We start from the raw sequence: 12,578 nt of genomic DNA on the forward strand, positions 1-12,578 counted from the left end.
TTTCGAGACACGGTTGAGCCAGGGAGGCGCTCACTCATCCATTCTCTTACGAAGCGATTACACGGCGGGCAGGTCAATGACTCAGGGCCGGACGGAAACCAAGGACAAGGCTGCATCTCAGAGGACCCCAGAGAGTCACGCGGTTCAGCCTGGGACTCCAGAATCTCTGCTCACCTGACCCAAAAAATAGCTCTTCCCACTTGCAATCAATGCTTGGGTGACAGCAGATTCCAGACCCTCCGTCTAGGAGTGAAATGTCGTCTGCTTAGCAGCTGTGTTGGGAAAGAATGTCAGGACATCAGGTCATCTTGATGAGTTGGGACTCATCTTGATGAGTCCACGGTAACCCTGTTACCCAAAGCTGGCGGAGGACAGAGAGGGGCTTCCGAAGTAGGAGGAAGAGGCAAAGCGGGGGTGGCCTCCAACTTGCTGGCTGCCTATGTATGCTAAAGCAGAGCTCACCAGAGCAAGGAGAATGTCCTGGACATCAAACAGCATCCTACACTGAGCCCCAAAACAAAGCCGTGTGGAAACAGCAGGACAAGCCACGGCAGTGACCCCAGGAAACACCAGAGCTTTAAAGCTAGGGGACACAGGAACCAAAGGACATGAAGAGATGTGCTACTAAAATCCCTGCCTTATCAAATTCAATGCCCAAACAAAAACCTACACAAAAAAAAACCCCAAAACCCAGTCAAGAAATGGGCAAAAGACGCGAACAGACATTTTTCCAAAGAAAACATTCAAATGACCAACAGACACATGAAGAAATGCTCCACGTCACTCGGCATCAGGGAAATACAAACCAAAACCACAATGAGACACCAGCTCACACCAGTCAGAACGGCTAACATTAACCAGTCAGGAAACGACAGGAGTTGGCGAGGATGCAGAAAAAAGCGAACCGTCCTACATTGTTGCTGGGAAGGTAAGTTGGCACAACCGCTCTGGAAAACAGCGTGGAGGTTCCTCAAGAAGTTAAAAATAGAGCTACCCTATGACCCAGCAATCTCACTACTGGATATTTACTCTAAAGATATGGATGGGCACCTGTACCCGAGTGTTTCTATCAGCAACGTCCACAAGAGCCAAACCATGGAAAGAGTTCAGATGTCCATCGCCAGATGAATGGATAAAGAAGATGCGATATTCATCTACAATGGAATACTATGCAGCCATCAGAAAGGACGAAATCTTGCCGTTTGCAACAATGTGGAAGGAACTGGAGGGTATTATGTGAAGGATTATGTGAAGTAAGTCCATCAGAGAACAACAAATACCATATGACTTTACGGTGGAATTTAAGAAATAAAACAGATGAATATAGGGGAAGGGAAGGAAAAATAAAATAAGATAAAAATAGGGAGGGAGACCATGACACACTCTTAGCTCTAGGGAACAACGTGAGGACTGCTGGAGGGGAGGTGGGTGGGGGGCAGCCGTGACTTGGGCGGGAAGGAGGGCATGCGAAGTGATGAGTTCTGGGTGTTGTATGCAACTGATGAATCACTAAATTCTGCCCCTGAAGCTAATAATAACAATCCCTGCCTTGGGTGGGCGTCGTGAATAGAAAGAAAGCACACAGCCCTGGGTGTGAGCCCTCACCTGTGCTCATCTCCCAGCCAGACTCTCTGCGGTGAGTGTGCTGAGGAGACCACCGGCCGGACTGGACCCCTGTGCCGGCAAGGTCAGGACCCCTGCATTCATAAGGACAGGGTCGTAAGGACTGCTCCTTCGGGGAGGCAGGATTTCTCAGGGACATGCTGGTGGGATATGTGAGTTTGGGTGCTTGACCTCTGCTTTCCTTTAAAGGTCATGCTCATGGAGGGTCTCCTGGGAAGAAAGGCCAGGTTTAGATGACTGTCCCTGTCCTATGACAATAGCACTATGACTCCTGTAGCCTGCATGTTTCAGTAACATCTCTTTATTATCAGTTGACAGAGATGACATTTTCCCAAAAGCAGATCGGGATACCTACAAGGAGGTTTATCACAAAGAAAATTCAGAGGAAACGTCCACATCTTCGAAGGTATAGTAACTATAAGACAGATTCAAAATTTAACCAGTCGGGCGCCTGGGTGGCTCAGTGGGTTAAAGCCTCTGCCTTCAGCTCAGGTCATGGTCCTAGGGTCCTGGGATCGAGCCCCGCATCGGGCTCTCTGCTCAGCGGGGAGCCTGCTTCCTCCTCTCTCTCTCTCTCTGCCTCTCTGCCTACTTGTGATCTCTTTCTCTGTCAAATAAATAAATAAAATCTTTAAAAAAAAATTTAACCAGTCAAGAGCAAGTGCAGTGTGCTAGGAAGAAATACGGATGCAAGGGGAGGGTCTTGGGCTGGTCCCCCCCGGCCTGTTGGAGGCCTCACGAACACAGCATCCCCAACGCGGGCTGCTTTCATGGCTGTTCGCTGTTTCAGAATACCCCACGTTCCCAACGGCCACAAAAGAAAGGACACCCACATTTACTTCCCCGGGTTGTGTGTCTTCACCTGGGAAAGTGTTAAGAAGGAAGGGAATGTGACTCTACTTTCAACCTTGTCTCACAGCGTATCGAAGATCAGAAACGCAGGATCTCAAGACGCGGTGTTCTGCAGCCAAGCCGGGACAGCAGGACGCTCAGCCGAGGGACAGGACCCCCCACGTGGATGGGGGAGGCGACGGGAACTGCCTTTGGTCCCGTGGCCAGAGCGGCTAAACCTCAGTCTTGCTCTCGTGTGTCACTAGCCGTTCGAAACACTGTCCCTACAGTCACTTCTGCCCGCCGAGGGGCCTGGGCCTCCCCGCCGTGAGAGCCCCTGGCCGTCCCGTCCTCCTCCAGTCCGTGTGTGCTTTTCCGAGCGGACGCTGTGCTTATGAACCCCCACCCTGTGACCAGAGCAGTTCGCAGAGTCAACGGATGTTTCGAAATTCATCAGCACCCGAGCTCAAATGAGTGTGAGGGTGCATGTGTGAGTAAGTGCGTGAGTGTGAGTGTGTGAAGCCTGTGTCATCGCTGATTATCCTCACTCTGAACTACAGACTTGAAACTTCGCACAGTAAGTGCAAATAAGAAATATGAGAACTTTCCCAAATTCACTAGAAAATAGCCCACGTAGGTTTCTCCGGGATTTACACGGTTTCCTGTGGACAGCTGTGCACAAGCCCGTGATGATCTGAGTTGCTCAGACGCACACTCAGGAACTAGGGGACGGACACGGGGGTTGGGGGGTTGCCGGCCATGGCCGCTCCAGCGTGTTCCCTCAGCCCCGCAGCTGACCCCACAGTCGTCCTGCTGCTCGGTTCCTAAATACGGATTCTGGAGGTGGGGCAGGGCAGTGGGATCTCTCCCCACCCTGCTGTCCCGGTGCTGGCGAGAGCACCCCTGGGGGACTGTGTACGGGCTCTGGCATCAGAGAGCGGGGCCCCAATTCCAAGCACTCCAGGTCTGTCCCTGGGGTTAGCACTGGGGTCCTTGCCATGTACAAACAGGCACACACAGCCCCTACCTGGTCTGCACCCAGTCCCGGAGACACGCCGGAGGCTGCCCTAGTGGGTCACCAGGTGCCCGCAGAGAGCCGGCAGCTCCGGGACACCCGTGCTTGGTGGCTACCACCTACGGGAGTGCAGTGGGTTTGCCGACAGGAGGGCGAGTGTCACTGCCAGCGCCACGGACCCTGCGTCCCCGTTACTGTGACGTCACCTCTACATAAAACGAGCACGCTTTCCATACCAGAGTGTCCAGCTTCAGCCTGGCGCCCAGGGCGGCGTCTGCCTCCCACAGCGGCCGTGGGGCCGTCAGTTCATCCCGGAGCTCCAGGTTCTGCTGCACGAGGGCGTCTATCTGGCTCTGGAGGTGGCGCTGAGCCGCGGCCCACCGGGACTCCTGGCTCCTGAGGGCCTCGTGCAGCTGGGCCACCTGCTGCTGCAGCTGCTGGCTCTGGGGGAGCACGGGAGAGAGGCGCGGACGGGAGAGAGGGGAGGACGGAGAGGGCAGACGAGCTCTCAGGTGGCGCTGCTCCGGCCAGCTCGCCAGCCCCTCCCGCAGCGCCCTCCAGCCCGTCCCCATGGGTCACCCGACTTTTCCAGGAGAGGAACGGAGGACACAAGCATGACCCTGACACCAGGTCCACCTCTGCAAACAAGCGGTGCTCGTCGGGAGCTATTCCTCCTGATATAACCAGAAAAGATGGTTCTAGAGTCATTTTGTTTGCAAGCAGAGGCCGAGAGCCCTCACTTCTCTCTGAATCTAATGCTGAGGGGGCAGCGGGCGAGGGGTAAGAGCAGGCGTTTGACGTGACCCGGACCGAGGTTCTAACCCTGGTGTCACCACAGCCCGGCTGTGTGACCTCTGGTAAGACACGTTGCCTCTCTGGGCCTCCGTGTCTCCTCCGAAACAATGCCAGCAGGACCTCAGGGGGGTATTCTGAGAGGTGGGACCCGGGCCGAATGGGGGCCCCGGACGACGGAAGACGCAGAGTGAGTGCGTCTGTATCTCCCGCGCCCTCTGGAACGTGCTGCCGCTTCCCAGGGAAGCACACGAGTCAGACGTTCAGGTAAGAGGGGAACTGAGTGTCAGACAAAGCAAAGCGGTCTTTGTACGTGAGAACCCAGCGGGATGGCGCGTATCCCCCCGCCTACTGGGAAACGATTTAGCAGAGAACCTCAGAATAAAGAAAATGAGTCGATAAAACTCAAAACAAACAGACAAACAAACTAAACCAGGGCGCCTGGGTGGCTCAGTAGGTTAAGCCTCTGCCTTCGGCTCAGGTCATGGTCCCAGGGTTCTGGGATCGATTCCCGCATCGGGCCCTCTGCTCAGCGGGGAGCCTGCTTCCTCCTCTCTCTCTGCCTGCCTCTCTGCCTACTTGTGATCTCTGTCTGTCAAATAAATAAATAAGCAAATAAAATCTTTTTAAAAAGACTCAGGAAAAAAGTATTTTCCTCTCACAGAGATTATCTCTGAAAAATAATTAGAATCACATCGCAGGTTTATGATTAAAAATGAAAATAACACCATTTGAGAAGAAATTAGTGACTGTATCATTCTGTTTACTCTAGAAAGACTGGGAAAGAAACTGCAGTTTCATTTTAAATAAAATCCACACCCTCGCCCAGGAATTATCCTGACAACGCCGAATCTGTGGAAGCTGAGAGGGTGCCAGGGTCCTGGGACGCACTTGGGTCACTTTCCGCCCCGGAGTCTGCACTCGGGAATTGGGGAGCACGTGCAGGGGAGAGGCCCGCGGGGAGGGGCGGTGAGTCACCTCCAGCTCCAGGCGGCACCACCAGGCCGTCGGTCCACGGGGGGCTCCCCGCCACCTGGTGCGGCCCAGCACTGGGGGCAGATCCCTGGCCCGGACACATTGGGGGCGGATGGCTGCAGGCCAGGAACTTAGCTCGGACGCACCCCGGGAAAGAGGCGAGGGCGTCCTGCACACCAGCCCCGTGAAAACACGGTCTACCCAGCTCCGGCTGCGGGGCCGACCCTGGCGCCAGCTTCCCAAGGCCTCTTGTGTAATTCTGAAACCAGCCTTTGAGGGAAGTGACCTCCTCCCGGCCCACGGAGGCCCTGCAGGCTGAGGTCACAGACTCATGGGCTGGGGACCGTAGATGCCCACAGAGAGGTCAAGCCCAGAGCTGGTGTCCTCCCCGTATCTTGGAAAATGTTCGTCACTCTCTGACGGGACAAACAGCCCATTGGCCGTGCTCATTCACGTTCTGTCTGCCGACAGGATGGACGCTGCCCAGTAACGCCTCCCAAGGTCAAACAGACCCTGGGCGAGGCATGGGAGGAGGCAGGAGAGGGGACAGAGAGGGATCTGGGGCTCCGCGGTCACAGAAGGGCTGGAGGCACACCGTTGGCCAGGCGTCAGGGACAGAGGCGGCCCCGGCTCAGGGGACAAACCCCGGGAGGGGTTTCCAGCTGGGCTGTGATGCTCGTGGTCATCACAGGACCCCTGCCCCACCCTTTCTGGCGGTTGTGGTCCGTGATTTGGAAAAGGCTTTACACTGTGTACAGCCTGGATCTGAATCGTATCTGAGGAGAACCTCAGTCACGCCTCCGAACCCTCCGAGCCAGTGCGTCCAGCTGACCAGAGACTGTCCTCTGCCCCCGGCCACCTGGCGTTGTAGGCCACACAGCGCCCTCCCCGTGCACCCCTGCTGCAGTTGCCGAGACTGCATTGGCACCGCTTCACGTGTCTGTGTTCTTACGAGTCTCTGAGCTCATCACCTGCCCCGAGACGCAGGGCTGCACCCGCCTCTGGTGCTTCGGGACTGTCAGCAAGACGCCCCTTCTCTCTGTTGCTGACATGGAGACGCAACAGCTCCCCAGACCCCTGAAGGTCCAAGGCGCTAGGGGCACCTTACATGCTCAGGGCAGGCCCATCACTCAGAAAACCCACTAATGACCAGTGCCCCTGCACCAAATACCTCCGAATTCCCAGAAACACAAGAACAGCCTTTGTGTGGTGTTGAAATGGATATTTGGCCAACTGCTCAGAAGTTAGCCGAACCTACGGCGTTCTAAACCCAGCAGACCCGCTTTCCCGTGGGGTCCTTCATCCGACACTGTGTGTGCAGCATGAGTAGGGCTGTGACGGGAGGTAGGGTCGTGCGTGGCATGGCCATGAGCCCTCGACCTGTGGCGCCAAAGGAGGGGACACGTGGGGGCTTTCGTGGAGGCCGGCTGGAGGGCAGCAGCAGACCTCCCCTCTGGGCACAGGGGAGGAGGCTGAGGGCGCTCTGGAGCTCCGACCGCAAGACTGAAGTCACGGGCACCTTCTAGCTTCTTTTAACCAAGTGCGTCCAGTCTAGCGCCTTGTCCTGAATTAGGGAAGTTGATGGAGACACCCAGGGGTCCTGACCCTCCCCATCCTGCCTCTCATCTACAAGACACAGAGCCGCAGGAGGAGACCCGTTTGCCCCTCCCAGAGGAGACGATATCAATGGCCATGTCGAAGCATCCGGCCAGAGGAGGAAGCCTGGGGGCTTCAGTGCCGGTCTCGGGGACGGGGACAGCAGCGGGTGAGACTCAGGGCAAGCCTTGTCCCGTCCCCAGCAGGGCCGCTCACCAGCGTCCGCTCAGGCGGGCCGTGCTCCCCGGAGAGCGTGGCCGTGTCCTTGGCGTGGGCCCCGGGTCCGCCATCCTCCCGCGGGCGGCCGGTCTCTGCGGGCTCGGCGGGGTCGTCTGCGGTCAGCATCCTGCGCGGGAAGGAGGAGGCCATGGGGAGCGGCCTGGGCCCCCCCTCCACTGTGAGGTGCGCTCGAGGGACAGCCCTCTGTCCCTACGGTGACAAAACTGACCCCAGGGAAAAGCCATCTCTGTGTCAGGAGCCACAGACCGTAGGGCCGGAACAGGCCACGGAGGGAAACCGCGTGAACCCCTCGGAAATGGGCCCCAGCACTGTGGCTGGTGTGGTCAGGGTCGTCTCACGGGGAAACCTGGGGCTGGGCTTCTTCCCGGCCCTGCTGAGCCGCCCCACCCCCAGTTCTCGGAAAAACCCCACACAGATCCATGTCCCGTGCTGGAAATACCGCTTTCCGTACAGCGCCAGGGCAGGAGCGGGGCCGCGGGGGAGGCCTGGCTCCCAGAGAGGCCGGAGCTGTGTCCCCTGCGCTCCCGACACCCCCGGACATCTGCGGACGCACCGATGCCCCTGCTCTCGCTCCCGCTCCAGCTGGGGACCCGGGGAGTGGCTCTGGGATGGCGGCTTCTCCGCGGCGCTGGGAGGTCGGCGGCCTTCCTCTTCCTCTGCACGTGAGGGGACAGGGTCTCCACCGAAACGAGGCTGAGTTCTGACCCAGAAGCACATCAAAGACTTCCTGGCACAGGGACGAGTCTGGGGAGGGGGCGGACTTCGGAAGACGCCTCGGGTGGACCGACAGGGCCCCTGCGCCGGAGCAGGAGTGCGCCTGTCACAGACCACGGGCTCCGCGACACGAGGATGAGCCACGGGACCAGAGCGACGGAGGACAGGCCGGGCGAAAGCCTGTGTCTCTTGACCAAAGACCGCCAAATGTCCCGACAGGCGCGATGAGTGAACAAGCCAGTGTTCCCGCCATCCGGCCCAGGGGGCTTCCTAAGTCTCACAGGGAAGTCGGCTTGACCTCGTCACCCCCGCGGCCCCGAACCAGGAGGCTCTTTGCCCCCATTTCTCTGACGTGGGGCGGCCAGCCTGGTCCTCAGTCCCTCCCTCGTCAGCCCCCTGCGCGGCCCCGGTGGCAGTTCTGCCCCCTATTGTGCCCCCCCGCATCCGGCTCTAACGGACTCCCTTCCTTAAAGGGGCGCCCTCCCCGTTCACCGGGAGACCCGACGACTTGGCGAGCTGGGGTGCTCCCCAGGGTCTGACAACCAGCCCTTGCTCTCCTAGACCAGCCTTCGTCGGCGCCCGGTGCTCCGCGTGGTATTCAGGCAGTCCGTGCTAGAGCCCTGAGATCTCTAGGACCGCTGGCCCGGGAGAAAGGCCCCCGCAGAGTAGCTCCTGCGAGCCACATGAAGTGGGACTCACAGCGGAGCTCCTGGAGTCCTGACACGCCCTCGCGCGGTGGTCCCAGATGCCCCTGCAGCTCTGTACTTGCTGGGGAGCCCAGAGCTCGGCCATGCACTGTCCACACAGCCCCTCCCCCATCCTCTGTAGCCTCCAGCCACAGAGGTCCCTGTGGTGCCCTTAAGGCTGTCCAGCTAGGTTTCGGTTGGTCTGCACCCACCATGGCGCAGGTCTTGTTGACTTACAGGCGAAGCACGGGTGTCTTGAATGAATGGAGCTAATCTTGTAGGGGCCCAAATTACTCAAATACGAGATGGTCTAAAGCCTTGCCCGTCTACGTCTGATGCGGTGATGTGCGTAGACTACGCCATCTCCAGACTCCTCCTCCCTGTTCCAAGGCAGAGCACCCGGTAGCTTTTCTTCTCCACTTTCTGATTTCAGGTTAAGGATGTGAGGTTTTGAAATAAGAATTGTTGGTACTTGAATGAGGACTGTGCTTAATTCCCGACCCACAGTAGACCCTATGAGCCAGGTCGTCAACGAAACAGTCAACTTAAGGCAGGGAGTGATCGTGTCCTGCGCCTGCACACACGAGGCCGCTTCCTGAGAAGCCCAGGTGTGTGCGAGAGATTCGGGCGGGGTCCGGGGACAACGGAGGCGGAGGCTGCCACACGCGGGCATGTGTCCGTGGAGAGGAGCGCTGACGCCCGACACGAAGCCCCGTGGCTTTCTCTCTTCTAGACCCAGTGTAATGAGTCTTCCGTGTGTGCTGTCTGACCCCCCGTGATTTCCCCTGGGAGAGTGGAAAGCCATCTGCCGGGGTCACATCACACACTCCTTCAAGTTCCCGAAGTATCGTTGCGCTTTGTCAACACAAATTGAACAAGCCTGTTAGAATTTCTAGAAACAAGAAAGAGTTTTATCTGAGCCCCAGTGAGGACAGCTGCCCAAGGTACCCCACCTTCGCAGAGATCAGAGAGCTCCAGGGAAGAGCACTTAATACAGAGTTAGATGTGTTTTGGGGTTTTTTTGCTTTCTGTTTTTTTCTTTTCACCCAAAGAGTTAAAAATCTTCAGGGTGAAGAACATTTCAGAAAGCTGCAGTCTTTATCTCAAGCTTTTAGTATGTGCAGGTTGCCTGGCTCGGGTCTCATGGGAACTTGAAGAGCTTTTACTCTTATCTTTATATCTGAAATGCTTTTTTAAAGGTTTATAATTCTACTAAACAGATGTACAATGTGTGCTCAGGGCAGAAACAGCCCACGCTTTGAAGTTTGGTCGAGTTGCTCTGACCTTGGGAAATGTTAAAGGACAGCCTCCCTGGGAGCCAGGAGCAGGGCCACAGACATTAAAGCTGAAAATCTTTCTTTTTTAAGTTTCTTCTATCAAAAAACAAATTAATAAAAATCAATATGAGGGTTTGTGGTTAAAAAAAAAAAAAGCTACAGAATCTAAATTAAATAGATGTAACTATATAATTTGCCCTTGATCCAGGGACTGGGAAAACCCAATGTGGGACTTGCTCCAAGGCCCTGGGGTCACCGTAGGGAGAGCTGTGATGCCACGGGATGACGTAAGAGAGCCAGCACCTCGCTGTCCGTCCCTCCCAACCCCAGCCTGGGGATGCGCAAGAATCGTCCAGTGTCTTACTGTGTTTCCCAACAAACTTTGAAGTAAGAAAAAAAAAAAAAAGCATAAACTAATGGGGAAGTGATTTGTGCCAATATTTGGGGGGTGTTGGGAGCTGGGGCTTGAGCGGAAGCCCAGGTGACTGTCTTCAGAGCAGGTGCTGCTCCGTCAACAGGTGGAATCAACACAGCCGCCTGCCCTTGGGCCCACCCCGAAGTGTGTCCTGCCACACTCAGTCTGTGCTGTGGGCTCTGCCCTGGAGCCCATGGTGTGGACACACGGAGGGTCAGCCAGACTCCACAACACACAGCTGCCTGTCCCAACCATCCCCAGCAAGCACAGGCCACAGCGTGCTGACCGGACACTCGACGGGACAGTAGGAGGACCACCTGCAATGTCAGGTGTGCACGCGCACGCACACACACACACACACCATCGGTTTTTTGGGTTTTTTTGTTTGTTTGTTTTTTTAAGATTTTATTTATTTGACAGACAGAGATCACAAGTAGGCAGAGACGCAGGCAGAGAGAGAGAAGGGGAAGCAGGCTCCCCGCTGAGCAGAGAGCCCGATGTGGGACTCGATCCCAGGACCCTGAGCCCATGACCTGAGCTGAAGGCAGAGGCTTGACCCACTGAGCCCCCAGGCGCCCACACCCTTCGGTTTCAAAAACCAGAGAGCGATGGAAAAACAGCCCGGAAACAGCGGTGAATAAACCTGACTTTCACCTCCTCTGCCACCCGTGACTTTGCCTGTCTCTGAATCTGTTTCTGTAAGTGTCGCCCTGACCAGCGGGGGACAGGCTGCCGGACTCCTGCTCTGGAGGTAGGGTCGGCTCTCCCTGGGGTTCGCTGAGGCTGTGATGTGCGCAGCCGCTCCTCGGTGTCCGTACGTCTGTGTGCGTTTGGTTTTCCGTGGTTCCGTTCTAAAACAAAACTGTCGTGTTCTCACATGGTCAAGTCACCAAGACGGCGTTGTGGGCGCTGCCCCGGGCACTTCGTCTGAAAAAGCCCAACACGTTCAAAACATCACAAGCGGCGTTCTTCTGAGAACGTCTGAGGGTTTTAAACCCTGTTTTGCCCAATGTCAGTATCGCTCCCCCGGCTTTCTCCCGGCGTGACGGGTGGACGTTTCTCGGTCCCTCACTTCTTTTCTTAACTTGTTTTACTTAAATTCGATTAATACATAGTGTATTCTTAGTTTTGGGGTAGCATTTAGTGGCGCATCAGCTGCGTGCGACACCCAGCGCCCATTCCACCACGGGCCCTCCCGCCTGCCCGACAGCCCCCTGCCCCCAGAGCCCCCAGGTGGTCTCCTGCGGGTCAGACTCACCATTTGTCCCTCCTCATTCTCAGTCTTTCAGTCTGGAGTGAGCCTCTGAGGAAGCAAAAGGATCGGTCTGTGTGTCTGTGTGTGTCCGTGTGTCTGTGTGTGTATGTGTGTGAGTGTGTGTCTGTGTGTGTGTCTCTGTGTGTCTCTGTGTGTGCGTGAGTGTGTGTGTCTCTGTGTGTGTATGTGTGTGAGTGCGTGTGTGTCTGTGAGTCTGTGTCTGTGTGTGTGTCCGTGTGTGCGTGTGTAAGTGTGTGTGAGTGCGTGTGTCTGCGTGTGCATGTGTGTGTCTGTGTGTGAGTACATGTGTGTCTGTGCGTGTGCATGTGTGTGTCTGTGTGTGTGAGTACATGTGTGTCTGTGCGTGTGCATGTGTGTGTCTGTGTGTGCCTGTGTCTGTGTCTGTGTATCTGTGTGTATGTGTGCATGTGTCTGTGTTTTTAATCCTCTCTGTCACCTGTATCTTTGGACCCGCTCGGAGTCCCACAGCTCAGGGAGCAGCCGGGGGTCCGATGTGGGGCAGACACGCCCGCAGGGAGCAGAGGCACCACAGGGATGAACGGGGACGGGGTGGGGCAGAGCCGCGCGTCCCCAGCACGAGCTCTTGGTCTTGGGCCGAATGTGTCCACAGAGCTTCAGGGCTCTGGCTGGGATTTCGAGCTACTGTTGACCAGAAAGCAGCAAAGAAAAAATCCTCATACAAGGCGAACAGAACCCCTCGGGTGCCTCGCAAGCTTAGTCCACATCTGTGATGACGAGCGTTGCAGATACGCACAAATGTGCTCTAAGTTTTCGTAAGAGGGGAAAACGCGTAGGGGAAAACGGGATCCCAAACCCTGCATTTGTCACGACGGAGCAGCAGAGCCTGAGCCCCAGGGCCGCGCAGGCCAGGGGACAACGGGGGAGGGGAGAGGAGCAGCCGTGGTGGGCCGTCCCAAAACAGAAGAGAAACAGACACCAGAGGAGTGTGTGTGAGGTGCGGGACGGGAGGGCCCTGGACCCGAGTCACACCTGAGGGCAGAGAAGGACAGAGGAAGCCGCGGGGTAGGGGAACAGGGGGGCCTCCTGGAGCCTGAACTGCGTCTGCTCAAGTGTGATGCTCGTGTGGCTGACGTCGGAGAAGGTCCTTGTCCTGAGGGGCCCGAGGGCGTCCTCAGTG

The 12,578-nt window shown here is 56.7% G+C and overlaps 1 protein-coding gene across 7 annotated transcripts in view; it reads right to left on the bottom strand.

Annotated features, from left to right (window-relative positions):
- Positions 1–8,211, bottom strand: part of LOC101685581 (centromere protein J-like) — a 29,204-nt gene extending 20,993 nt beyond the window's left edge. For 5 of the 7 annotated variants that reach the window (XR_006606782.1, XM_045080040.1, XM_045080039.1 and 2 more), the window contains exons 1-3: positions 7,512–8,211; positions 7,049–7,178; positions 3,706–3,912 (exon numbers count right to left, since the gene is read on the bottom strand). Coding sequence is in view for 6 of the 7 variants with exons in the window: in XM_045080040.1 (XP_044935975.1) it covers positions 3,706–3,912; positions 7,049–7,178; positions 7,512–7,789 (615 nt within the window). In the remaining variant the exon portion in view is untranslated. Of the gene's footprint in view, positions 1–3,705; positions 3,913–7,048; positions 7,212–7,511 lie in introns of all 7 variants that reach the window. The other 2 variants (XM_045080037.1, XM_045080036.1) reach the window with 2 other exon arrangements.
- Positions 8,212–12,578: the final 4,367 nt, after the last annotated feature.

This window comes from Mustela putorius, unplaced genomic scaffold, assembly GCF_011764305.1.
Source record: "Mustela putorius furo isolate JIRA1106 unplaced genomic scaffold, ASM1176430v1.1 tig00000450_pilon_pilon_pilon, whole genome shotgun sequence".
Classification (NCBI taxonomy): domain Eukaryota; kingdom Metazoa; phylum Chordata; class Mammalia; order Carnivora; family Mustelidae; genus Mustela; species Mustela putorius.